This window comes from Stigmatopora nigra, chromosome 9, assembly GCF_051989575.1.
Source record: "Stigmatopora nigra isolate UIUO_SnigA chromosome 9, RoL_Snig_1.1, whole genome shotgun sequence".
In the NCBI taxonomy this organism is placed as follows: Eukaryota; Metazoa; Chordata; class Actinopteri; order Syngnathiformes; family Syngnathidae; genus Stigmatopora; species Stigmatopora nigra.
In genome coordinates, this window is record NC_135516.1 from 12,637,512 (window position 1) to 12,665,345 (window position 27,834).

Below are 27,834 nucleotides of genomic sequence, written 5' to 3' on the forward strand. Positions count from 1 at the left end.
GATAAGATATATTTTGAAACCTCATCTTTTCCAACCGATTCCGATCTGTAAAAGACGACGTGATCGGACCGATTTCTGATCACGTGATCGAATCGAGGCCATCCCTCCTATGTTGAGTCAACAATACCCAAACAAAGCCAAAAATTAATGATGTAGTCACATTACAGTATTTTTCATGTAAATGTTTATTGCTATTAAAAACAGAATAAGAAGATAATGGCAATCTGGCAACGCTGTGTTTTTTCCCTTCCACCCATAAATAGAAAACACTACAAATTGTTGTTTATTCATCGCCTCACCTGCGCGTGCTCTAATTCTGCCTGGCAACGAAAGGCGGGGCCAGCATGTGACGTCACATGGCTACATTGTGCTGGTCCACTTACTGTACATTCCTGCTGCTATCATACGGGGAGTTAGTTGGCATCGGTTGTAAATTCTTAGCGATTTGGAGCCTTGAATCGATAGCATCAAGGGGGAGATATCTGACTTTTGACAAGATAATCGCCTAATTCACCCCCCCCCCCCCTGTGCGCAAGGTGCATGTTCTGTCATGCAGGAAATCAAAGCGCAGGCGTGAAAGGCGACGAGAGGAGGAGGAAGAGGAGGAGGAGGAGAGGAGGCGAGGAGGAGGAGGAGGCCCATCTTGCGCAGACTGCCCGTCCGCATCCTCAGTGATGCCGCCGTTGCTTCTCTCCAAATGGAGCCCGTGATGTAAATACGAGGATGGCGAGGGCAGCGAACGCAACACGCCGCCTCATGTGTGCTTGACATCGGATCCTTGTCCCCTTGACGTCGAGGCGCCTCCATGCCTTCATGCATTCGGCTTGACGCCAAAAAAGCTCAAAGCGAGACGAAGGAGGCTTCGCCCTTAGCACCAGGACGACGACAACAACAACAACAGAGAAGAGAGAATCGGGATTAAAGCGGGTCATTATGACCTTAGTCGCCTCTAGTGCAAAGAAAGCATGGGGTTGCGTTCAGGTGGCCTCGTTGTGCTTGCATCTCTTGCTTTGGATTGCGTGTGCCGTGTCCGGAGAGGAACGCCAGCACTTCAGCGTCGAGGTAGGCGTACGTCCATATCATAATCCAATATATAAACGGCCATTTCCTGCTCCAAGGCTTCGTATTATCTGTGAAAAAAATAACAAATCCGAAACACCGTATGGCCACTCAAGGGCTCATTTATGGTCGTTGTAACCCAGATATGGAGGCAAGCTTTGTTTGGGCCTGCCATGCATTAGTAATTGATGGGGAAAAGTGATAGGCCTCCGCATCATGTTGATGGAGCGGATTAGCCAGTCACACATGCCAGTTGCATAATGAGATTTTTCGTTGTTTTTTTTTTTGGGTGATGATTATCACCACCGATTTGAGATATTTAATCCTCGCCGACGCTTCGAACGCCAGAGGCTACCTCGATCGATTTTACGCCTGGCCGAAGTAGAAACACGGCTAAATGTGGGTAAAGGAATCATAAACAAGGCAAGGGAAGTGAGTGATAATACAGCAAGTAGGTAGCGTAAGGCGAAGCATTCTGATTGGACGCCTCCGCGACAAGGCAGCTGGTTGCTGTGTGAATGGAGGCGAGGGCGAGGGCGGATGATGGAACGGACACCTGGCGCCAGGGACATCAACAAGATGGATGTGTCGTGTTATTTTCGCAAAAATTGGAGGGGACGGCATCTCACTTTGACGCTCACAAGTCCATTTTGACACATTTTTTTAAAATTTGTCCTCAATCTGGGAGCTGTGATTGACAGTTTATTTGTGTTTCTATCTATGGATCTCAACGTTTTTGAAAAATATCAAATACTGTATTGTTCACTAGATAATTGGAATATGGTTAAAAAAGATGGCACCATTGGCTAAAATTGACGGGCAATGACGTCCAATCTATTTTTGTCTATTCATCCATTCATTGTCAAAAGTCTTGTTATTTTTGGTATACACAAAAATCACCATGTCAACAATAACTCATTTGTGACATGAAATATGGTCACAGATTCCAAATAAATGGTATTTTGTATCTTAAAGGCCTGGCCGGACGTTTGGTCGCCTGGACGTTTGGTCGCCAGGACGTTTGGTCGCCTGGACGTTTGGCATAGGCCTGAATTTCTTATGTCATTTGGCAAAGTCACTGAAATTTGACCCCAGTACACACCAAATAAAAACAGCCCCATATATATGTATCTTTAATTTTGAAATTATTTTTAGTGATAATTTCTGCCTCGAAAAGCTGGTCATAAAAATTATAGTCTTTTGATATGCTTATAGATATAATATTTCATGAATATACACTTTTTGATCATTGTACTTGTGTACTGGTAGTAATAATGAGGGTGATCCTACTTGGCGGTTTTTCGTTGTCTGCTTGGTATACATTAATCGCAATATTTGAGGGATTACTGTACTGTTCTTTGGATTCAGTTCTAATTTAAATGGGGGTCATTTCAGGGATGGCTCCAGAGGTACGGCTACCTGGCCCGCAAGGACGCCAAAATGCCCGTCCTGCGCTCGGCCCAATCACTGCACTCGGCCATCGCTGCCATGCAGCGGGCCTACGGACTCAATGTCACCGGGACGCTGGATGACAGAACCAAGGGGTGAGTGTGTGTGTATATGTGTGTGTGTGTGTGTGTCCACATCAAAACGCGGGACATGTCGGATGCCAAATAGACATGTTGTCTTCACATTTTGAACACGTGTCCCTTTTTTTCTGATTTTGCATGATGAGTCAGTGATATCACGCTGAGGTGAGATTGGAAGATATTTATTGCGTTGTCCTGGCGACTCGTTTAGAGTTTGGCGTGCGTCCAAATGCGCAATCAATGTCTAAGAATACATTCATAACTCTACTTACAATTACCTCTCGGTATGAAAGTTTCAGGTTACAAATTTTTAAGTAAAGTAAGACACAAAGAGTCCAAAATGGGAGTCAAAGTTAGACACAAAGAGTCAAAAATGGGAGTCAAAGTTAGACACAGAGTCAAAAATGGGAGTCAAAGTAAGACACAAAGAGTCAAAAATGGGAGCCAAAGAGCCACACTTTATGTCCAAAACAGAATTTAAAAAATCTGCCCAATAATTTCTCTAAAAAAATGTTTTTAATAGGGTCTGATGAATTGGAGTGTGTTTTAAGACAGGATAAAAATAATAAAAACATAATATGAGGCAAATAGCCTCAGTATACACAAAATATGGTAAAAAGCAAAGAGCCACATGCGGCTCGAGAGCCACGTGTTGGCCAAAACTGCACTTTGTGACACAAACTTTATGTAAAATAATAAAAAATGCTCAATTACTCGCAACGGGGGTCCTAAATATGACGTACTTTCTGTTTTTTTTTTTTACTGTTTTTAGGTGGATGCGGAGACCCCGCTGCGGCGTTCCAGACACGCTAAAAAGCGCTTCGAGGTCAAGGAGGCGGAGATACGCCTTGACAGGACAGAAGTGGCAGCGTACTCACATCACCTACAGGTGAGACCATGGGAGGCAGTTGCCTTGGCGACCATTCAGGCTCAGACGCAATTCACCGTGACGGAAGGAAGGAGGGAAAGGAAAGGGGAGGGGGAGGAGTCACGCGGGGTTCCAGTCATCGCTTTTTACCACCACTTGTGATCGCAGGCTTTTTGTTGCCATGGTGACCACTTCAAAAAGTCTCGTATGGGAAAATATGGGGGGGAGGGGCTTGTGGTTGTTGTCATTCTCGACTCCGAGGGTGTCAGACTCGTCGGGTTGCTTCGCGGGCCGCATTAATTCCATTTTATGTGGGCTGGTTTTAGATATAATATTTAGATTTTTATTTTATATAAATGGATTAAAAGCCCTGAATATTTATTTTTTTATGGATCTATAACAATGTTTATTTTAGCTTTTTTTTAATATATATTTTTAGATTTTACAAAATAATTTTTGAATTAACACAGAAAAAATGCACTAAAAATGACAATTATTGATTTAAAAGAGGTCCTAAGTTTGTATTTTTGCATTTTTTTACCCACTTTGTACTATTTATGGTTAAATTCATTCATTCATTTTCTGAATACCTTTATACCAGGGTTGTGGGGGGTGCTAGAGTGTGTATCTATTTTGGATTTTGTCATGTTTTGTTGGAATTTTGTGTCTGGGTGTTTTTTTCTTGTCTTTTCTGATTCTAATGTGACCAAGGTGATAACAATTGCCTCGTTAATCACCCCTTGTCCGTGTAGTTCAACCCCGTGTGTGTCGGCTTGGAAGGCTTTTCTCTGTCTTGCTTATATTTGCCTTATTATTTGTAGTTAACTCCACTAATGTCTTTGTACTTGAGTACTTGCCATCATTAGATTAGATTAGAATAGATAATTTATTCTTTTTATTCATTTATATTTCATATTCAATCATGACATCAAATTTCCAGTACACGAGAACTACTCTCATCTGGCCTTTTCATACCTGGCAACATTTTCCCGTCTGCCGAATCCTTCATTTTAGCTGCAAATATTCCCATTTTATCTCTCCGCTCGATGAAGCATGGGCGTCCTCCATTTTTTTTAATGACTTCTGAGGAGGCCTGATAAACGGCCAGGCGGAAACAGCCAGGTTTTTGGGCCGTGGTGGGCGATAATGGCTTGGATTTATTCAAATCCTCCCCCCCCTTTGCCTTAAATCTGAATTGATGGGGAGAGTCTCCAAATAGAATGTCAATCAGCGCGTGTTATTCGCAAAGAAAAGATTGGCAATTCCGCTCCGCCTGCGAAACGCTGATAAAGACAGCCGTGTAAAAGTTGGCCCAACGGAAGTTGGATCCACTTATTTTCTGGCTAGTGAAGTAGAAGCGGACGACACGGCGTTGGCTGACCTGCGGGGGGAGCTGCCTTGGAAATGTCGCTTTATACGCTGCAAATGTAGTACTTTTGAATAAGATTGCTTTTCTTGAATCCACTTGACTACTTTTCTGCGGCTTAAAAATGAGTCATGTGGATGAATATTACATTTGCTTTTTGGAAAGTACTACTTTTTGTGGATAAATACTGCATTTGCTTTTAGGAAAGTACTACTTTTTGGGAATGAGTATATAATTTGCGTTTTGGGAAGTATTACTGTATGTGGATGAATATTACATTCGCTTTTTGGAAAGTACTATGGAAAAGTACTACTTTTATGGAAAAATAATTGATTTGGTTTTACAAAAGTACTACTTTTTGTTAATGTATATGTTATTTGCGTTTTGGAAAGTAGTACTTTTTGTGGATTAATATATTCGCTTTTCAGAAAGTACTACTTTTATTGACAGATATTTAATTTGCTTTTTGCAAAGTACTACTTTTTGTGGATGAAAATATTTGCTTTTTGGAAAGTACTACTTTTTATGGATGAATATATTCACTTATTGGAAAGTACTACTTTTTGTGAATGAATATATTCACTTTTTAGATAGTACTACTTTTATGTACTAATATTTCATTTGCTTTTCGGAAAGTACTACTTTTTTTGTAAATGAATACATTAGCATTTTGGAAAGTACTACTTTTTGTGGATGAATATAATCACTTTTTGGAAAGTACTACTTTATCCTCAAATAATTATGATTCACGGCCTTCAATTGCCATTTTTTTGCTACTCTACATCATAATACCATTTTTTTTGTTCTTCCCTCCATAGCATCAAAAACGTCACCCCAAAAGTGGGCGCCCGCGAGACCCACGACGCCATCCGTCGAGCCTTCGACGTGTGGCAGGGCGTGACGCCGCTGCGCTTCGAGGCCGTCCCCTACAGCGCCCTGGAGACGGGTCGCCGCGACGTTGACATCACCATCATCTTCGCCTCTGGTTTCCACGGCGACAGCTCGCCTTTTGACGGGGAGGGGGGCTTCCTCGCCCACGCCTACTTCCCCGGGCCGGGCATCGGCGGCGACACCCACTTTGACTCGGACGAGCCGTGGACATTGGGGAACCCCAATCATGACGGTGAGGTGAATCCTCAAATTAAAGCTTTTGTATTAACATCTAATCCACCATTTTGTTCCCGCAGGGAACGACCTTTTCTTAGTGGCCGTTCACGAATTAGGCCACGCCCTCGGCCTGGAGCACTCCAACGATCCCACCGCCATTATGGCTCCTTTCTACCAGTACATGGACACGGAGAACTTTAAACTACCTCACGACGACCTACAGGGCATCCAAAAGATATACGGTACGGTATTATGAGGTTCAAATTGAAATATGAATACATAGATTGTACTATAACAAGTTTCACATTGTAATATTATGAAATTAAAGTTATTTTTTGCTTATTTTAACCTATATTCCTTAAAAAAAGCTACATTTATGGATGGACGGATGGATATGTTAAGATACTATTGCTACGTTTGTCCAAACCGTACTATGTAGGGAGTTGAAATTTTGTATGTTGATCAGAAACAGCTGTCCAATCATAATATACTAATAGTGATTGAATTTCTTCACCTTTTCCAAGTGTGTAAACTCAATCTTTTATTTGTTAAACACCCATTTTTCAAACGTTTTTCCTAAATAAGGCAACAAGTGTCTTTTGATTCTAAACATTATTCAATTCCTGTTAATAAACGAGAACAACTTTATAATGTTAATATAGGTGACATAGTTTTAGAGATTTTTTGTGAAACAATGGGTTAGAAGACAAATAAATGAAATTCCCATGTTTTTGTTCCACGTAGGTCCACCCGACAGAGCCCCGCAGCCCACCAGGCCGCCGCCCACCGCCCCACCTCCTCGCTTCCACCTTCCCTCGGACCCCCGCAAACACGACCGGCACGCCAGACCCCACCGGCCTCCGCAGGGAGCTAAGCCGTCCAATCCTAACGCCAAGCCCAACATTTGCGATGGAGGTTTCAACACACTGGCCATCCTACGCCAGGAACTCTTTGTCTTCAAGGTAAAAACGGACATCGGGAAATGGCGAGGGATTAATGTATGTATTTTTTGCAATACATCTGAGGTATAAATTGAATTTGACTTCTCTAGGCATCAAATCCATTTCAATCTGTCATTTAATGACATTTATTTATCATTTCCGGTCCTCAGGATCAATGGTTTTGGAGGGTACGGGACAACTCGGTGGTCCCCGGGTACCCCATGCAGATCAACTACTTTTGGAAAGGCTTGCCTTCCAAAATTGATGCCGTCTACGAAAACAGCGAGGGGAAATTCGTATTTTTCAAAGGTAAGTGTAACCAATAACCCTAACAAATAACCCTAAAAGAAAAAAAAAAAACGGAAAAAATGTCTTAGTTGCCAGGTAACATTTAGTTATTTACTACGTAAATAATGATTTGAGACACGAGTAAATTCACATCTGGAGTTCCGTAATGCATTTAGCTCGTATCTCAAGGTATTTTTTTAAATAAATTGATTAAAACAACTGGATTAATAGCCCTGAAAATCCATTTTTTTAGATCTAAAACAATGTCCATTTTAGCTATTTATATATTTTTTTAAATTGTACCAAATTATTTTTGAACTAAAAAGACAGAAAAAATCTGGGCCACACAAAATGATGCGGCGGGCCAGATTTGGCCCCCGGGCCGCCACTTTGACACCTGTGCCGTAACGCATTATTAAGCTCATATCTCTCGGTATTGCTGTATATGAAAATGTTATCGCTTTTCATGCTTCATAGTAAAAAAAATGCATAAAAAAGATGTGTGGATAACTGAAGATAACACTGGCCTGTCTGACAGAGTGGCACGTCCTTGAAGCAGATGAACGTGACATCTGTCACCCTCTTCCAACAGAATGACTCTTTATTCCGTCTGTAATCTCAAGTCTTACTTTGGCAAAGAATAGAGCTGACTCCCGGCCGGTGTGCTTGTCCTCAGGTAATCGCTTCTGGGTGTTCAAGGACACAACCCTCCAGCCGTCCTACCCTCAGGACATCTCGCTCTTCGGCAGCGGCATGCCCACGCAGAGCATCGAGACGGCCGTGTGGTGGGAAGGCGAGGCCAAGACATACTTCTTCAAGGGAGACCGGTCAGTTTGCGTCGTGACTGGACGATTGGTCGCCGGTCTTTTGGTTGGAGTTTAATATCTAAGTACTGTTTAACATCTAAGTACTGTTTAATATCGAAGTACTGTTTAATATTTAAGTACTGTTTAATATTGAAGTACTGTTTAATATCTAAGTACTGTTTAATCTCTAAATACTGTTTAATATTGAAGTACTGTTTAATATTGAAGTACTGTTTAATATTGAAGTACTGTTTAATATTGAAGTACTGTTTAATATTGAAGTACTGTTTAATATCGAAGTACTGTTTAATATTTAAGTATAATATCTAAGTACTGTTTAATATCGAAGTACTGTTTAATATTTAAATATAATATCTAAGTACTGTTTGATATCTAAGTAGTGTTTAATATCTGAGTACCGTTTAATGTCTAAGTACTGTTTAATATCTAAGTACTGTTTAATATCTAACTACTGTTAAAACCCTCTCTCATAATTGTATTCATGAGAGTTTAATATGTAAATATCTACTGTTTTCAACAGTACTTTGATATGAAACAGTACTTAGATATTAAACAGAACTTGGATATTAAACAGTACTTAGATATCAAACAGTACTTAGATATCAAACAGTACTTAGATATCAAACTGTACTTAGATATTATACTTAAATATTAAACAGTACTTCGATATTAAACAGTACTTCAATATTAAACAGTACTTCAATATTAAACAGTACTTCAATATTAAACAGTACTTCAATATTAAACAGTACTTTAATATTAAACAGTACTTAGATATTAAACTCTCTCTTAGATATTAAACTCTCTCTCATGAATATAATTTTGAGAGCTAGTTTCAACAGTACTTTTTGGGATGTGGGAGGAAACTGGAGTACCCAGAGAAAACCCACACAAGCCTGAGAAAAACCCGCACAGAAGTTAGCCGCTTTCTTGCAGTCGAATGTGAGCGTTGACAAAGTTTTGTCCAAAAGTGGAGTCTGGCAGTTGATCAAGATGGCGACGAGTGTTTGCGCGGATGTCGCCGTGAATCATTTTCAGCGCGGGTCAAGAAGAGGGGAAGGCCTGACTGACAAATTGCTTAATCGCCACCACGACGGCCTGATTTTGATTGGATTCTCCTTTGTGATGTGAAATGACAAGCATTTTCCGCTTATCTCTTGTTTCTTGATCACATGCGCTGATATCAGATTAGTCGCGTTTACAACGCTCGATAAAAAAAATGGCAAAATGGAGCTAGCGTGCTAATTCGTTTTTGCACGGACAAAATTGCTTCTTGACATGTGGCGCCGTTGTCACGATAGGAAATGCAGGAAATATCAATCATAGAGTAGAATGTGTGCCTCTGTGGCCGTTATAGATGTAATACTTGTGTTTGTCCGCCAGATGGTGTCATGAGGCGGTTCTACCAGGGCCAAAAGCCGTCCACTTTGTAGTACATTTTAGACTTTTACGTGTGCCCTATATGTGAGAAAATATGTGCCATGTTGCATTTGTAGTTTTTAATAGCTTAATAAGGAGAATTCAAAATAAAATCAGGAAATTTAACATACATCTATACTCATCATTTTAATTTGATCCTAAAACAGAAAGTCAGCACTCATGATTTACTTTCCCGGGCCGCACAAAATGATGTGGTGGGCCAGATTTGGCCCCCGGACCGCCACTTTGACACATGTATTTTAGCCAGTTTTAATTTCAAGTAACAAATGGTTCGTTTTTCAATTTCCAAGCGTGCTTGTAGAGTCAAGGCTTGGAAATGCAAGATATTTATCATTTAGTAAATCAGATATGAATTATCATTATATTAAGTGTGCGTTTTTTGTGTGTAATGTTCCTCAGATACTGGCGCTACAATGAAGACATGAGAATCATGGATCCAGGCTATCCCAAGTCTATCACCATCTGGAAGGGGATCCCCGACTCTCCGCAGGGGGCTTTTGTGGACAAAGCCAAAGGTACGTCAATCCCGTCAATTACACCAATCAATCAAATAAATCTATTTTTAATGATTAAAAAACGGTCATTGAATAAAGTCAATTCCCTTGCAGGTTTCACTTACTTCTACAAAGGCAAAGAATACTGGAAATTCAACAACCAGCTGCTACGAGTGGAACCGGGCTACCCACGTTCCATCCTCCGCGACTTCATGGGCTGCGACGGCCTTCCGCCGGACCCCGACTGGGACTGGAACCCCCCGGCGGCCGAGGAGCGCCACTACGACGGCGGCGACGCCGACGTGGTCATCAAATTGGACAGCGCGGGCGGCACGGAGAAGGCGGTGGCCATCGCCATCCCTTGCGTTTTGGCGCTATGCATGATGGTCCTACTCTACACCGTATTCCAATTCCGCCGGAAGAGTACACAGCGCCACATACTGTACTGCAAGCGCTCCATGCAGGAGTGGGTGTGAGGATGTGACCCTTGACCACCCCCGGTGGTCTGAAAGATTAAAAAAAAAAAACTGGAACTGCGCAAATGGAGATTGAAGGCCAGGGATGGGAAAAGGGGGCGGAGCCATATCTCTTCAGTCCTGTGTATTTATCCACTTGGACTCTTTTCTCCAAAAAACTGAGCGAGTGCGACTCAAACTGGATATTTCCTGTGTGGAAGCGTGTTGGGGGTCAAGTTTGGGGGGTCCGGACTGAGGAAAAATAAGGCATGGAGGGAAAGGGCCACGACAAAAACGCTGATTCTGAACGCTTTGCATTGCAGAAGAAGAAAAGGACAAATGCAAATGAGTCATAGCGCCAATGCAGATAACTACAACGCAAATGCAAATAGCCACAACACAATTGCCACAACACGAATTAGCCACGACAAATTGGGCAAACTACAAATGCAGATAATCACAACATAAATGTAAGTAGCTATGACACAATTGCCACAACACGAAGGTCAAAAATCGGAAAATCAAAAGCATTTATTGTCATAATGCACAGCTGTGTATAACAGAATTGGTGATGGTACTCCACAAAGTATGTTTTCACAGTAAAAAAACATAAATAAGTAGGTATAAAAGTATAAAAAGTCACATTCTGGCAAGGTAAATTCTAAAATATTGCACAATGGCACATTGTTATTGTTGCACAGAAGGGATTCTGTGTTGTGCTAACGGAAGTTCAGGAAGCTCAATGACCCACTACACGAAGACAAATTGGCTAAACTACAAATACAGATAATCACAATACAAATGCAAATATTCAAAACACAAGACCAAACCACAATTGTCACAAAATGAACCCCAAGTCAGTAGGGCTCGGCTCTAGCACCCCCGACAAGATCAAGCGGTGTTGGTAATGAAAGAACGAATGCAAATTGTCATAAAACGAAGCCAAATTGTGTTCGTTTTTTGCACAATTTGCATTCTTGCTTTTTTGGGCGTTTTTGGCAAAATGTTTGTCCTTAGCGGTGGCCATTTGCATTTGTCCTTTTAGTTTTTTGGGCAAAATACAGATTCTTCAGTCAACCTGACAATTCTGGGCCACCGTAAAAGTGGACCTTTAATTTTTTTGTCTCTCTCCGTCTACAATTTGCTTAAAAAAAAAAGCTCCCGAGCACCGAACAATTGGTTTTAAGCTTCTATACTTGTCTTTTGTTTTTGATGAAATTGCTCTGAGCTAAGCTTTTTTCTTTTTTTTTAAATATGTATTTCAATTGTATAACAATTGAAACAAACCCACACACATAAATATGGTGTGGAACTTTTCTTCCAAAGAAGATGCTGGCTCAACTTTTTCCACTTTTTTTCCTCACTTTTTGGGTGATAACATGGATTTTTGTTTTGTTTCATAATTTGCCATGGCAGCAGGCAGCGCAAAAAAATGGAAAAATAACAAATTTTAGATCATCAGTTTAAAAAAATAAGGAAAGAACGCATTTTTGGAACAAAAAAAATGTTTTTGGGGATAAAAACACTAAATCACAATTGGACAAAAAAGCAAAAACAAGATATTTAGTTTAATTGACCTCCCAAATTCAAATAGTGGATATTTTTTAATAATATTTCATTGTGTCCCCCATAAAAGACTCCAAAAACTTCTCTTAAAAAAGTCAGAACCAAATGTCTTGTCAAAAATACATCCAAAAACCACAATAGTTGATTTTTTAATCATAACAATAGTACATAATTTATATTTTCTGCATTTTTTTCCATTCAAATGAATGGGCTGCTATCCCAAAACAAAAAATATTCCCTTTTTTACGCAGCTGCAATAAGAGATTTCCTTATGAGAGAGGACGATTGTTTTGAAATGTTTGGAAGATTTCCGTGTCAAAATCTTGACATTCTGATTGGTTCAAATTTAGTCTTTCCATCGTTCATCTTAAATGGCTTTACTAATCCTTCTTAAATTGGATTTTTCTTGTTTTTGGGATCAAAAAGGACATTTTTTTTCCCAGACAGAAGAATCTTTGCGTCTCCAAATAATTTCAGCAAAAAAAAATGAGATTAATAAGCAGATAAGTCAAATTTACTAATATTAGATATGAGGACTAAATATAACATATATTGCATAACTACTGCTGCTTGAATTACTGACTATAGTAACTCTAACAAATCTTAGGCATATTTCCAATCCAATATTTATTCGTTAGACAGAGTCTATTCAAAGTGTAATTTAATAATTATATTGAAGGTAATCTGAGCTTTTTTGTTGTTTTTTTTGACAGATATGTATCATTAAACTCAACTGTGTAGTTGCACTATGATGTATTTTTTAAAGGTTTATGCTTCTTTACTTGAAATTACGGAAGCTTATTGCATTCACCTTAAAAATAAAAAAAAAAGTTCTGGATGTTTATCAAATTAATTTATTTTTAATACATTTTTTTCTTCATTTTTTATTTTTTTTTTATTTTTTTTAATCAAATTAATTATTTTTGGGGGTTTGTTTAGTGAATTATTTATTTTCCTCTTTGTTTTTCAGATTTTTTGGCTTTGCTTTTTGAATTTTCTTTTGTTAAATTTTTGGTTTTCTTTTTGTTCTAATTTTTTTGTCTTCATTTTTTAAATTATTCTTTTTTACTTAATTGCTTTTCCTCAACCTGGCAACCTCGGGGAAGAAAATAATTATAAAAACAACCTTAGAAAAACAATTCACTTGAAAAACAGCTTTCAAAAAATAATTCATCCAAAAACAACCCCAAAAATAAATTAATTTGTAAAACATCCACTTTTTTTTTATTTTGAAGGTGAACGGAATAAACTTCCTTCTGAAACAGCCTCAGCTTCTCTGCATTTTAGTTTTTACAGCTAATGTCATTTCGCTGACATTCTGAAACCCGGATAAATGCTCCTAATGGCTGTTTTTTGTGCGTTATAAAATATGGATTGTACCATAAGACCACGTCAGACTGTATTAGTAGTGTTTATCGTGGTGGAAGGGTCAAAACTGGTATTTGTTTTTCTCCCAAACTTCCCATTAAGGCGTTTTTGAAAGTTTTTGAAAGTTTTTGGAAGTTTTTGAAAGTTTTTAAGTTAATTTTTGGGGGTTTTCTGCCTTTCTTTCATCCGTCCGACTTTTGTGCTGCTAAGCGTTAGGGCTAAGACGGGAGCTAGCCGCCGCAATTGAGGAACTTTCCACCTTTTTATGTATTCTTATTCTTCTTTTCTATTCCTGTTGTGTTCAAGGCCTGCTCTAATAGAACTGAACTTATATTATGGCGTATAGATGTACATAATGTGAAGGATGCTGTCTGTTTTGGAAGATTTTTTTTCTTTTTTTTTTCCAATTCATCTACTACTTCATGGGTAACGACATGCTGTGTGTTATAAATAAAAACAAGCGCATAAGAAATGACTTCTTTGCCTCGTAATGCCTGTTTTTATCATCGATCGACGTTATTGTTCGTGACAATTTATTCTAGCAAAGAATTTTCGTTATGAGGACGTTATTATGCTTCAGGGTCTCGGAAAAAAAAAAATAAAAAAGATAATACGACTAGGATGGAAGTTGAACCCCTCCCCTAACGTTGTCATGTAGCAAGCATGACAAGCACAAGGTCACTTCCTGACGCTTAACTATACCCAATTGATTGTCAGGGGGTGATTGAGCCTAGCGCGTGACTCGGACCATTTAAGAGGACGCTCGACGAGCTGTCCGGCACAAAAACCTCCAGCGGAAGCCACCATGAAGACTCTGCTACTCCTATCCGGACTGGTTATCTTGGGGGCCAGTGTTCCGACTCCAGCCCCGGTCCCGGTCACTGTTCCCGGGCCTACCTACCACGCCTTCTGCAGAACTCTCTGGTAGGTAAACTTCCCAAACAAGACAAAACCCGCATTTCACATTTTTTTGGTGCTTTCAGGCTCTTCGCTTCAACCTGCGGGGAAGTCAGCACACGATTGGTCCAGCAAATCCAAGCGTTTAACCCGATGTTGGGCTGTGAAAAGTGTCACTACACGGTATAAAAAAAATTGGAATATCTTGAAATAATGACTTTTTTTAACCTATTTTTTTTCCAGCTGGTCTCCGGCACCCCTCTGGGCATCCACGCCAACCACACGTCAACGGACGGCTTGACGGCGGAGAATCTCACGTTCGCCTTGAGCGCTACCGTCATGACGGCCGGCTGTCGCGTTACCGTAAGTAAACGTATTAAATTGGAAATATTCATTTTTATTAATTATTAATAATTTCCTTTTTTTTATACCACCTGAAAAAGTAAATATTTGAGATATTTTTATTTACAAGACGTGACTCGTTGGGACAGTCGTTAGCACAGATATGGGCAAACTACGGCCCGCGGGCCACATATGGCCCGGTAGGCTTTTTAATCTGGCCGTCAGACCCCCCAATCCTAAATATTTTTCTAACCCAGGCTCAGTCCACTTCGATGGGATTCACCAGTCTTCTGGACTACGGTCTCAACTACTGCAACCTCTACGATCTGCTCTCAGGTCAGCCCACACTTAAACGATTGTTAAATCATGCTATGCTAATTGTATTTTCATTTTTAATGGCTTTTAGCTAGCGGCCTAGCCAGTGGACCAGGCTTCATGGAAATTACCAATGAGTGGGCTTGCCTGGGCTATGGACTGGCCACTTGCAAAGTTTGAAAATAAAGCGGAAACATCAACAGTTTTCTTGTCTTAATAAACTTTCACATCATATTATTTGTATATTTGTGTCTTCCTGTGACATGGTTCAGGTTGTCAAATGTGTCTATGTTTGATTGGGATGGGCTCCAGCACCCCGTGAGCTTGATGGGCGGTGTTGAAAATGAATGAATGTTGATAAAAGTGGTCCAAACGAGAAAAAAAGCATCGAGAATTGACTAAATTTGGGTCACATAATACATAAAATGAGGTTAAACTTGTCAATTAGCAACAGTTTATGAGATACAGTCAATGTTAAAGCAACACTAGCTTTCAGTGATTTAGCGTTGCTAGTGGAGAAAAGCGGTAGTGTTTTGGCGAACGGAGGAACTCATTTCCCATGAAGCCCTGCGCAAGTGACGTCATATCTTGCGACATTTGGTTTTCCACCAGCTGTGCAAATGATGAGCGACGAGGTCATGTGTTGAATATGACCGACAATATCATAATACATCCATAATGATCAGGTATGGTTAAAGTCGACCGCAAGGTTGTATTTGTAACATTTAGCGAACTCAAACGTTAACATTTAAACCTGTTGAACACTAGCTAACCAGCCCTGAAATAATTTTCCAATCGAAGTCACTACTGGAAGTACGAAATACGTAGCGTTTTTTTTATTTTATTTTTATTTCTGAAGCAGATAAATTCATTTTGCCGAACAGTGTATTCTATGGATAAGTTTAAATGACTTTAAATGATTAATTTTCAATCAATACATTAGTTTAACTCGTTCATTAACTGCCATGCTACAACATACGATGCTATACTACGCTATGCTATGCGACACAAGGATACATTATCCGACCATGACATTTACAAATGTTTATTTTATTGACCATATTCGCTCTCTATACTTGAAAACAAAGTCATAGAACAATTACAGTCATTGAATTGTGTGGTTTAACAACAACACTACAATCAAAAGATGCAAGTATAAGTTTAATCATCACAAAATTAATAAATGCACAGTCACACTTGTTCAAATTGGCTTTTTTAATTCAAAATCATGTTCTGGATATTACACTTGTGTAAGCTACAATTTCTAGAAAAAAAAGATTTTGGGAACATGCTGTCCTCACGACTGAGCGGTAGCTTTGAATAATTATGTAAATTTTCATGATTCACTGCCAATAGTGACAATTGACGTCCAATTCATGTTGACTGAGAGGGCTGACAGCCATCACTTACTGCTAGCCCTGTCATTTTAAAAGTTTAGGACGCCTATTGCCGTCATTGGCAGCCACTTGTTTTTGTTATTAACTAAAATGTTTTAACATTTTATCTTGTTTGGGGTTTGCAGGCGGAAATTCCGAATCCCAGGCAGAGCCATTCGTTGGTGAATTCGGTGAAACCCGGAGCCTTGGTGAGTCCACTTCCTACTCAGAAAGCAAATGGCAGAAATAAGAAGAAAAAGGAACATTTTCCAAGATGTTACCTTGCATCACGTTGCGAAGATTGCAGTAGTTGGTGCCATTATCAAAGAGGCTGGACCAGAAGGCTGATGTGGACACACCCTGAAATCAAGTAACAATTCATTTTTTTACACTACTGTATATATTCGAGTATATAACGCCCAAAATATTCTCCCAAAAAACATGAAAAAAGTGTGGGTGTCACACTGCCCCCTGCTGGTGAAAAAGTCCCCTACATCAATAATACAGTTTAATTTAGGCAAAATGGTTGATTGGTGCACTATATAAAATTGATGTCTCATCATAAAATAGATTAAAAATGATTCATGATTGTATTTTTATGAAGGAATACAAAAGTTGAGGGATTTATTCACATTAAGCATTTTTTTTCTGCGCGACTCGTGACTTACATCCACGCGGCATCCCATGGTCATACTGGCAGACAAAATGGTGAAGTTAACACTCTCCACTTGACCCAGTGCAGACGTGTGGTTGGCCTGGATTAGCAGTGGAGTCACTGGGCCCAACTTGATGAAAAACATGGCGGAAAATATGACCAAATATGATTCATTTCAGCCAAATTTGAAACCTAACTTACCTTGTATGAGCCCATGGCTTTTATTTGGCTCACAATGGCGACGTTAGCCTGACTGCATGGCACGCCCAGCAGCCTGGAAGGATTTAATTTCTTTTATTTACAATAATATGCAGTCTAAACTGCGTTCATAACTAACTCCACCTAGTGTTAAATTTAAGAAGTGCAATAAAATGTAGACTGAATTTAACATGAATTTTAAGTGAAAATAACCAGGTTAAAAGGCCTTACCAGACAATCTTGCAGAAGGCGCGCGTTGGGTTCACGGGGGTGCCGTTCGTAAAAGCGCTCAAACCTAAAACGAGAATGAGAATACCTAACTTGATTTTAGCAGACATGATGAAAAAATGGCGGTCTTGCTCGTCTTGTGGCAGAGGCGCTTTGTGGGGGAAAGTCCGCGATCCGCGTACTTAGCGGGACAGGGGCAGGTCATGTGGTGGCGTGCTAAAGGATTAGCATGACGCTTCGTGCCGCATATTTGGAGTTAGAACACACACGTAAACATTTGGGTATTGTGTTTTTATCATTTAGAAAAACTTTTTGTTATCAAATGGTGATTTTAATCGATTTTAATATTAATAAACAAATAGAAATTAGGTTTTCAAAAATAACTTCAAATTAAGGGATTTAAAATCTTAATTATAGGATAACACATCTGTAACATCCATTTATATTGAAATAAAATGGGGCAGAAAGCCATTAATATAAAAAAATATATTTCATTAAAATGTAGATAGAATATAATGTTAATCAAATTAAGGAACATATTTTTCAATTAAATGAAGGCAAGTACAAGATTTTAAAAATTGTAGGCATAAAATATAGCACTTTCACCAGCAGAGGGCGGTAAAGTACAAATAATAGGGTCTTTATAGAATGGGAGACTAAAATGTATTTAAATTATGTAGCCAAAAAATACAATATAACAATAGCAATTGCATGTTGTTTTTTTATTTTTATATTAAAAATATATATATGTTTTCACACATCTATAAACATTCATTCTTCTTCACTTTACTGTAATCAGTGCTTTATTTCCTGCAATTTATATACCACGATGTACATGAATACTGTAGCTATAGAAATACTTAAGTGGATTATATTGCAATTTAGCAATTAGTGCTTGATATCGTTGCAGGAGTTTACAAAGGAAGGATTACAAAGAGTTATTCATCTTTCTCCCCGAGATTAGCCAGCAGTGATTTGTGTCTGAAACATGGCGGCTGGCCACACAGACCGATAAGTGGCACTCTGCTTTTTGACGCTAATGAGAGACCCTTCAGCACGTTGTAGTCATACCAAATGAGTAACAAACTAGTCATTTCATATCACAAACGATGCAATTAAAGTCCGATATTTGATGAATGGCCAGAGTCAATCGGCGCGGTGGTCACAGGGCGACCTTGTGATCCGTTACAATTGCTCTTGGAAAATAACTGAGCAGATGACCGGATGATAGGACGCCATGACTAATTTCACTTGGTCTTGTGTTCTGAACAGAAGGCCAAAAAACGTTTGACCGTGTCCATTCTAGCTATTTTTTTGCTCATTCTCTTACAGTCGCTGGCCTGGGACAATACTTATATTAAATCTCATCAGCACTTTCAGTATGTTTATATATTTTGTCATAGCACAGTGTTCAACCCTCCCTAGATTCGCCAAATTAATCGCTGTAATTGATGGAATACAAAAAACTGGACGTTTTGGTTATCTCGTAAAATCTCGCGATGATTTCTCTGATTAAGCCGCTTCCCAACTTGCTGTGGTCAAATAAAGGCGGAGTAAAGTTGAAGACTTAAGGTCAGCCGCACTTTTCTTCTATTCTTCTTCACACATTAACATTTTTCATGGTTAAATTGATGACATTAAAACCTTATTTAACGACGCGTACGTCCTTTTTACGCGAAATGAATCGATTTGGAGCGTGTGCAATCGCGACTTGTGCCAAAAGTCAAGCTAGCCACATTGGGGCACATTTACGGCTATTCCGGCAAAGCGTCGTCGTTTCAAAATAAAAGTCTAAAGGTTTGCGATGTTCCCTGAGTTTTATTCAAGCTAGCCACTTTGGCAACGTCATTGTCCCCTTTTCTGGAAAAGCTTTGTCGTTTCAAGATAAATAAAACCTTTATTAAAGTAGACGAAATAAAGTTTACAGCGTTTAAGTCAAGCTTGCCACTTTAGCGTCGTCAATGTCCCCTTTAAGGCTATTTCGGCAAAGTGTCGTCGTTTCAAAATAAGAAGCCATTCTAAAAAGAATGGAAAAGGTTTACAAATGCGTGCTAGCGGTTAATATCCCGAGTCTGAAGGTTTGCTAAGTTCACCCCCAACGTTTTAGTAGTTAGCATTCCGAGTCCAAAGGTTTGCGCTCCGTCGAGCTCGTCTCTTCACCTGTCACTTATCTCCGGAGGCGGCTTAACACGCTGTCAAACATTAAAACGCTTCTTGTTTTGCATTCTCTCCGTTTAGCTTGACGAGCCGTCATGAGCCAGCTAAGCGGGAAGGTCCAGAGCGTGCTGGGTCCTCTGGACCCGGACCTCCTGGGCCGTACCATGACCCACGAGCACCTGACCATGAGCTTCGAGTGCTGCTACGTCCCACCGCCGTCGCCGTGGAACCCCCAAACGGCCGAGGACCCTTTCCAGATGCGACATGGGCATTGGTTAAGGCAGAACCCGTACAGCTGCCATGAGAACCTGCTCTTGTGTCAGGAGACGGAGGCCGTGCGAGACGAGCTAAAGGCCTTCAGGAAGGCCGGTGGAGGTAGCGTGGTGGAGAATACCACCGTCGGAATTGACCGCGACCTGCCCACCCTGGTCAAGCTGGCTAAAGAGACCGGTGTCAACATTGTGGCGGGGGCCGGATACTACGTGGACTGCACGCACTCGGACCAAACCAGGAAGATGAGTGTGGAGAAGGTGCGTGAACTAAATGCAAAAAAGTTCCTCTACTTGGCAAATTAATTGGTTTCCAAATTTGTTTTTTGTTTTTTTGTAAGTAGAAGGGCATTTTTGTATGTAGAAGCCTTAATGCGTTCCAAGGTCTACCCATACACCCCAATTAAAAAGCTTTTGAAAATGATCAAAATCTATTGATTTTGAATGAAAGATGTGAGAAACACAGAAAATGAATAACAAACATTTTGTAGTTTTATTGAAGGGCCCAAAGAGGCGAATACAGGCAATTTAATAACTTCAAATTAGGAATTTAGAAGGACTTTCTGGGGACCCGGAATGAAAAATACAAACTAAACTTTCTTCAAGCAAACTCACAAATAGATAATACAAATTATTGAGAGGAAAACAATTATCTTTCATGTTACTCGTTTAGGGTGGCCCGTTGGTTGAGTGGTTAGCGCCTCGGCCTCACAGTGGGAGACTTGGGTTCAAATCCAGTGGTTAGGTGTCCCCCGCCTCTGACCAGAAGTCAGCTGGGATAGGCTCCAGCACCCCCACGACCCTAGTGAGGATAAGGCAGTTCAGAAAATGAGATGTTACTTGTTTAAATGCATAGATTTATGAAAGTATTTATATAAACTCTTCTGAATGCCTTTTATTGTTATGTTATAGTTAAAGTTATTCACGAGATGAGAAACGCCACTTTGCATTGGTTCCGCCGACCGCGCCGTCTCCCGTTCATGCGGAACCGCCTTTTTCCGGATTGTCGGCGGACAACGGGACCTGAATTTAGCGCCTGATTTTCTATTGCCGCTTGTTTTTCCAGCTCACGGACGTCATGGTGTCCGAGATCCTCCACGGCGCCGACGGCACGGACATCCGCTGCGGCGTGATCGGCGAGATCGGCACCGGTTGGCCCGTCACGGACAGCGAGCGAAAGGTCCTGCGGGCGGCGGCCCAAGCACAGACCCAGCTGGGCTGCCCCCTCATCATCCACCCGGGCCGCCACGCCGACGCTCCGGCCGAGGTGGTCCGCGTCCTCCAGGAGGCGGGCGCGGACATCGGCAAGACGGTCATGTCCCACCTGGACAGGTGAGGCCAGTGCACTGTAAAAAATTTTTATTTTTGTAATATAAAAATATAAAAAGGCACATCCAGGTAAGGTAAATTCTAAAATATTGCGCAATCTAAGATATTGCACATAGAGAGAAACTGCGCCCGTGCGTGCCGCCATTTTGGATCCACTGGAAACAAAGTCTTTTAACTACTTAACTGCCACCTTTAGGCATGTCTTTGTAATTGTATGGTAGTGTTTTTTTGCATTGATTCATTTATTTTTGCTTATCGTCACAAGGTTCGCGGGGGTGTCGGAGCCCAGCCCGGCTAACAATGAGCACCCTGAAATGAGCACCTTTTATTAGAGTATATATCTATATACTTTTTTTTTTTTAAAGTTCAGAGTTTCTTATGAACTCATCGGCCGCCATAGAGAAGCCATTTTGATGAACCAATGGAATCGCGGATAGGAAATGGATCATAAAATGGAGTCTCAAAATTCTGGTGTCAAAAATTATACGCATTTCATTCTGTATGAATGAGCTACAACGCCAGGCAGAAAAAACCCGTGGGCCGGATCGAAGGCCCTCCAGTGGGCCACTTCCAGCCCACGGGCCGCAGGTTTGACACCAGGTTTTTAAGAAGTCCAGTTTATTAAAGCTTGTTGAGTTAAGAATTTCGATGTTATCCCTTTAAGGCTCAGTTACAGCTTTTTACGATTATGAATATGTTGACGGTTAAGACGAGTAAATCATTATGTGGTGAATTAACAATGGCTCGTATTGTTGCTTTTATCTGTAATGTAATATATATTTTTTTGCAGGACTATCTTCAATCACGACGAACTGCTGGACTTTGCCGAGATGGGGAGTTACCTGGAATATGACCTGTTTGGAGTGGAGGTGCTTAACTACGCCTTCAACATGGACGTGGACATGCCCAGTGACAGCCAAAGAATTCATACGTTAGTCACAAATTTTAATTATGACCATATATGGTGACGCTCAATTAAAACTGAGTATGACGTTCTTTAACCTTTTTTTTTCGGAACTAATCATACACTAAATATTGCTTAGAGTGAATCATTATGGTTAAATAATTTCTGAGTAGGAAAAAATGAATGAACTCATTTAAAAAGGTTTTTCAAATATGGCTGCCTCTTTGTTTTTTCTAGGAATATTATTTTCTATTTTTGAAAGGTTCATGAGTCATTCCTTTCAGAACCAACAATTTATTTCTCCAAATATTGTGCTTTCATCTATTTAGTTTACCACTTCACTCATTTTTCTACTCTAAACTTTTCCTCATAATCTAAAAAAAAGACACATACAGCATCCTTCTCAGAATTAAAAAGTGGCATTCAACCTCCTTTTTTTCTTCGTAAAAATACACTTTATTTTTCTTTCTTCAGAGGAAAACAAGTTTTCCAAAACATCACTTTTTACCAACTCATATTTTAGAAAGCACACAACTAAATAACAAGACCAACCGTGTATATACATGTACATCTATGTGTATGTATATGTATATTTATATATATATATATGTATGTATTTATATGTACATATATGTATATATAGATGTATACATATATACACATATATATAAATATATATACATACATGTGTGTGTATCTGTATACTGTGTATAATATGTATATACTGTGTGTATACTGTGTATACTGTGTATACTATGTGTATACTGTGTATACTGTGTATACTATGTGTATACTATGTGTATACTATGTGTATACAGTGTATACTATGTGTATACAGTGTATACTATGTGTATACAGTGTATACAGTGTATACTATGTGTATACTATGTGTATACTATGTGTATACAGTGTATACAGTGTATACTGTGTATACAGTGTATACTGTGTATACAGTGTATACTATGTGTATACAGTGTATACTATGTGTATACAGTGTATACTATGTGTATACAGTGTATACTATGTGTATACTATGTGTATACAGTGTATACTATGTGTATACTATGTGTATACTGTGTATACAGTGTATACTATGTGTATACTATGTGTATACTGTGTATACAGTGTATACTGTGTATACTGTGTATACTATGCGTATACTGTGTGTACTATGCGTATACTATGTGTATACTATATGTGCTTATTTATTTATATATATATTTATTTATTTATGTATTTATTAACTTATGTCTATATTGTCTTTGGCAATTAAATCTAATCTAATCTAATGTAACTCTAGCAAAAGTGGTTTATGAAAGTAAAGGCCCGGCCATATTGATTTTAAACGACATCCGATCCAGGAGGCCATTATTTTTCCATTTTTTTTTCTCTTTCTTCTCTTAAATCTTTCTTCTCTTGCAGCATGGCCTTCTTGCTGAAAGAAGGCTACGAGGACAAATTACTGATGGCGCACGACATCCACACCAAAGACCGCCTGTGCAAGTACGGCGGTCACGGCTACTCGCACATCCTGCGCAACATCGTCCCCAAGATGCTGAAGCGCGGCGTCTCGCAGACGCAAGTGGACAAAATCCTGGTGGACAACCCCAAACGCTGGCTCACCTTCAAATGAAGCACGACAACCAAAAAGGCAGGCCAGGCAGGTGTTTTTTTTTCAAATTTCTTTAATGAAGTCGTAACAACTCTAACGAGCCACACGGTAACAAATTAATATGCGCCTGCGATCAATCACCCGGTGCAGTTTTTTTTCTCCCCTCGCGCTAATGATGATTGCGATTAAATTTGTCACCACGCTGGTTATTTACAGTTCGGTCGCTACGGCGATTTATATTTCAAGACCCAGGGTGTGTGTAAAGGTCTTTTTATTGGCCTCTTGCAAATTATGAATTGATAATTGAATATGGCCCCCACAAGAAGCTTGAGTTAACCTACATTTACAAAGTTACAGGAGTTCATTTCTTTCATACAGTAAAAAATAGTTATGGATATTATTCAGTCTTGATAGAATCCCGTCAAAAATAAACTATCATTATATTGATATCCAATGGGTATTAATGTATATATATTGAAGGATATTGATGAAAATATCATTGAATATGGCCTTCACAAGAAGCTTGAGTTAACCTACGTTGAGTAAGTTACATGACTTCATTTTTTTCATACAGTAAAAAATAGTGATGGATATTTGTGAGTCTTGATAGAATCCTGTCAAAAAATAACTATATATATTGAAGGATATTGATGAAAATATCATTGAATATGGCCTTCACAAGAAGCTTGAGTTTGCCTATGTTTATATGAAGTATTTTTTTTCATATGTTTAAAATAGTTATGGGTCTTTGGGAGTCTTTATAGAATTTAATCATGACATCCAGTGTGTAAAATTGATAGGAATCGATTGATAATAATGAAAATATATTGATATAATTGAAGATGACCCCCACAAGAAGCTTAAATTAGCCTCATTAGTATGCCACAATGTGACGGTGGCGGGTCTAACGGGACGATCGAGATGAAGGACGCGCTATCCTCTCCGGTCCGAGAACAGGTGGTTTGGCGGGGTGACTTCACGCCGTGATCAATGCCCGCCGCCGTCGGGGCCAAACTTTTGATGAATCTTCAGGGAGGATTTAAACTTTAAATTATATATGATAGGAATATCTGGCCCACGGGGAGGTCGGCAGTGGGGTTAAACCACGGGGAGAGGTCAAGGACAGGTCGCTGTCACGAATGCTGATTGACCACTTGACCACCGCGCTGTCGTGTTGGAAAGGGAGAATTGTATTAATTTTTTCAGCCAAAAAAAACAGGTGCCATTGAAGTGACCAGCTCCATCTATTGTTAAAGCGAAGAAGTGCAACATAGGATGAATTTAAGCTTCTTTATCAGGCTATATTCAATATTTTCATAATTTTCTGCAATTTGGACAACCCAGTAGTCCGATTTGAACCCCTAAGCCATAAAACAGGTGCCCTTAACATGTGACCAGCTCCATCTAGTGTTAAAGCCGTGTAGTGCAACATAGGATGCATTTAAGCTTGTTGTGCAGGCCATATTCAATATTTTCATAATTTCCTGCAATATGAACACCACTGTAACCCGGTGTTGACCCCTCAGTAATCAGGTACCCTTAAAACGACCAGCTCCCACTAGTGTTAATGCCTAGTAATGCAATGCAGGCTGAATTTAAGCTTCTTGTGCGGGCCATATTGAATATTTTCACCATTTTCTGCAATTTGGACACACCCTTGCATCCAAGCAATTAAACTGGAGTGAAAATTAAAATAGAAGTTGCGTTAACGGCATGCCAAGTGCGTGATTAATGAGGTCGGAGACACTGACGGCGCTTTTTATATCATATAATGGCGGTGGCGGCTACATTGCGACGCGGGGGAGCTTCACACTTCATTCAGTTTGACACCAATGAGACTACATGTCAACAACGACGTTACAATCTCCCCTCGGGCGCCGGTGGAGATGGTCAGCGACGATGGGAAGCTCTGGCGCTACTAATCCGACCAGTGACGGCGGGGGGGGGCGTGCGTGGGGTAAAGCGGGCGAGGGCGTTTTTCGGGGAAGGGGGGGGTTGTCCGTTTTTTTTTTTTAGTCGGCGTACAGCATGAAGCCCGAGAAGGTGCTGTACTTGTTGTTGTTGCCGCCGTGTGCTTTGCCGCCGTCCAACTTGATGTAGATCTCGTCGCCGGCCTCTAGGTGCAAAACCACGCTGTTGCTGGCGTAGTCGTAGTTCTGGTCGGCGTCTTGCGCGATGGCGCTGGCTCGGACCTGGTGGAAATGGGCGGGGCGTAAGGGGAAAGTCATTCGGCGCCAGTATGTGGAAATTTTTGTAAAACCGGAGGGATAGCGTTCGGTTTTGGAGTCGTCGGCGATGATAGGCGTCCAATCCCTTTGGACGGGGAGATCCGGCTGAGAATTCATGCCGCCAGGTTCTCTCGGTCCATTTGGATTGGACGTCTGCGAGTGTGAGGTCCGAATTTATTTAGTCGGAAAGAAACGCAAAATACTGGAAATTATTCATGTTAAAAAGTTCATATCACGTATGATGAAGTTATGTTTTTATCTGGATGGTGGCGTATAAATGTTTAGAATTTAGGAGTAAAATATTGCAAAATGTGTTTTAATATAGTATTTTTATCATTGTTAGGTATAGGTGACTTTTTGTGTAAGGTTGCAATATATTTTTTTTAGTTTTGTCAAATTTACTTGTCTCGAAATATACCGTGGATTATATTTTGGATGGTATTATTACAAATCAGGGATGTCCAGATGGTGGAAAACATAGTGTATATCCATTTTTTTTTTTGCAATATACCCATGGGTTCTAATTCATAATTCATAGACAAATGAATGCAGCGTGATGAACTGAGCTCTCTTGTCTGTGATTCAAAGTTTGTTTCATATAAATATAATAAATCAAAGCATACGTATGTCATTTTTGCAATATTCCTCGGGATTATTTCCATTACTTATTACATAATAAGTTATATATATACATAATCATGTTACATATTTATTAAGTATCCATTTAGGAAAAAAATAGTACCAAATATGTCCCCAAACACGATACAAAACTTGAGTATAGTTGCATCTGTTTAATTAATTATGTGTAGTTTGCATGTTCTCCCCAGGCCTGTGTGGGTTTTCTCCGGGTACTCCGGTTTCCTCCAACGAATGGTAAGCTGATTGGACGCTCTAAATTGCCTATAGGTATGATTGTGAGCGTGAATGATTGTTTGTCCTGCGATCGAGTCAACTGGGATTGGCTCCAGTACCCCCTGCGACCCTAGTGAGGATAAAGAAGTCCAGAAAATGAGATGAGATGAGTTTTTAGAAGTGAAGATGTGTGAAAGTCGAGGCTACCTGGTTGTTCTTGCACAGGTCAGCCCACATGCTGGTTCCGTCACCCCCTCTCATGAGCACGTGGTAGGCAAAGTAGTAAATCCCCGGAATGGAGCAGGTGAACTTGCCAATGGCCGGGTCGTAGTGGTTACCCAGATTGGTCACCACGTCGTCAAACTTGAGCACCTCGTAGCCTTCATGCTGCTTCTTCAGTCCCGCGTAGAAGGCGATCTTGGGCACCGTGTTGTAGGTGGCCGCACTGATTGCCCCGTCGGGTGGACCCGCCAAGCCGGGGGTTCCACGCTCCCCCCGCGGTCCGGGAGGTCCCGGCGGTCCGGGTGGCCCGGGATCACCCGCCGGTCCCCGGGGTCCCGTCCTCCCCGTTCGTCCGGGCTCCCCCGGCGGACCCTGGACGAAACTGGGCAACGACTCGTCCTTTGCCGGCTCCGTGGTGGCGGGGGTGGTCCCGTGGGGGTCGCATACCATCTGGCAGGCGCCCAGCATCTCGTAACGAGCCGGGGATGGCCCGGCGGAGTTGACTACGGCTGGGATGAGGACCACCAGGACTAGGACCAGCGCCACCCCGCATACCCCGGTGGCGATCATGTGCGCCCGGCGGAGTGGCGGAGTCCTGCGAGGAGGGTGGGGGTGGGGGTGGTGGTCTTCCAGCCTGACGGCGAGCGCTGTCTGAGCCCGGGGGGAAAAAAGCGGCTTGGGAAACTTTGGCGTACGCAGAGGGAGCGTCCGCCGCCGCACCTTTTTACGCGCTCCCGTCGCATCCGGACCAATGGCGCATCTCCTCCCCCACCTCCATATCAACAACAACAATAACAACAACAAGTGGGAGGAAGACAAGCAATGCCAAAAGGGGTTCGATCCACTCAACACGCGTTACGATGCTCGTTCCTGTCCACTGCCACTGCGCGCAGGAGGAGAATTCAAATGCAAGTGCAGTAAGGGAAGGGAGGGGGAGGAGTA

At 40.8% G+C, this 27,834-nt stretch overlaps 5 protein-coding genes across 7 annotated transcripts; 3 read left to right on the top strand and 2 right to left on the bottom strand.

Moving 5' to 3' along the window:
* Positions 1-375: 375 nt before the first annotated feature.
* mmp16b (matrix metallopeptidase 16b (membrane-inserted)) lies at positions 376-12,686 on the top strand. The gene is made up of 10 exons (XM_077724824.1): positions 376-1,062; positions 2,455-2,603; positions 3,361-3,477; positions 5,641-5,945; positions 6,010-6,171; positions 6,674-6,891; positions 7,041-7,179; positions 7,835-7,985; positions 9,825-9,940; positions 10,034-12,686. Exons 1-10 carry the CDS (start codon positions 934-936, stop codon positions 10,393-10,395), a joined length of 1,848 nt encoding a protein of 615 aa, XP_077580950.1. The 5' UTR covers positions 376-933; the 3' UTR covers positions 10,396-12,686.
* Positions 12,687-14,095: 1,409 nt separating this feature from the next.
* LOC144202006 (uncharacterized) lies at positions 14,096-15,064 on the top strand. The gene is made up of 5 exons (XM_077724928.1): positions 14,096-14,232; positions 14,292-14,388; positions 14,449-14,568; positions 14,805-14,883; positions 14,954-15,064. The coding sequence occupies exons 1-5, from the start codon at positions 14,114-14,116 to the stop codon at positions 15,040-15,042; spliced, it is 504 nt and encodes a 167-aa protein (XP_077581054.1). The 5' UTR covers positions 14,096-14,113; the 3' UTR covers positions 15,043-15,064.
* Positions 15,065-15,891: 827 nt separating this feature from the next.
* On the bottom strand, positions 15,892-17,496 carry LOC144201599 (uncharacterized). Its single transcript, XM_077724338.1, has 5 exons — positions 17,323-17,496; positions 17,095-17,167; positions 16,907-17,023; positions 16,520-16,598; positions 15,892-16,460 (listed from the first exon to the last, which is right to left on the bottom strand). Exons 1-5 carry the CDS (start codon positions 17,427-17,429, stop codon positions 16,363-16,365), a joined length of 474 nt encoding a protein of 157 aa, XP_077580464.1. The 5' UTR covers positions 17,430-17,496; the 3' UTR covers positions 15,892-16,362.
* On the top strand, positions 16,388-25,551 carry pter (phosphotriesterase related). 3 transcript variants are annotated; one of them, XM_077724335.1, is made up of 5 exons: positions 16,388-16,608; positions 19,558-20,006; positions 20,812-21,077; positions 21,865-22,005; positions 23,401-25,551. In XM_077724335.1, exons 2-5 carry the CDS (start codon positions 19,572-19,574, stop codon positions 23,609-23,611), a joined length of 1,053 nt encoding a protein of 350 aa, XP_077580461.1. In that variant the 5' UTR covers positions 16,388-16,608; positions 19,558-19,571; the 3' UTR covers positions 23,612-25,551. The 3 variants fall into 3 exon arrangements, with proteins under 3 accessions (XP_077580461.1, XP_077580460.1, XP_077580462.1); XM_077724334.1 differs by lacking the exon at positions 16,388-16,608 and adding an exon at positions 18,829-18,891; XM_077724336.1 differs by lacking the exon at positions 16,388-16,608 and adding an exon at positions 18,926-19,449.
* c1ql3b (complement component 1, q subcomponent-like 3b) lies at positions 23,667-27,786 on the bottom strand. The gene is made up of 2 exons (XM_077724337.1): positions 26,878-27,786; positions 23,667-25,782 (listed from the first exon to the last, which is right to left on the bottom strand). Exons 1-2 carry the CDS (start codon positions 27,460-27,462, stop codon positions 25,603-25,605), a joined length of 765 nt encoding a protein of 254 aa, XP_077580463.1. The 5' UTR covers positions 27,463-27,786; the 3' UTR covers positions 23,667-25,602.
* Positions 27,787-27,834: the final 48 nt, after the last annotated feature.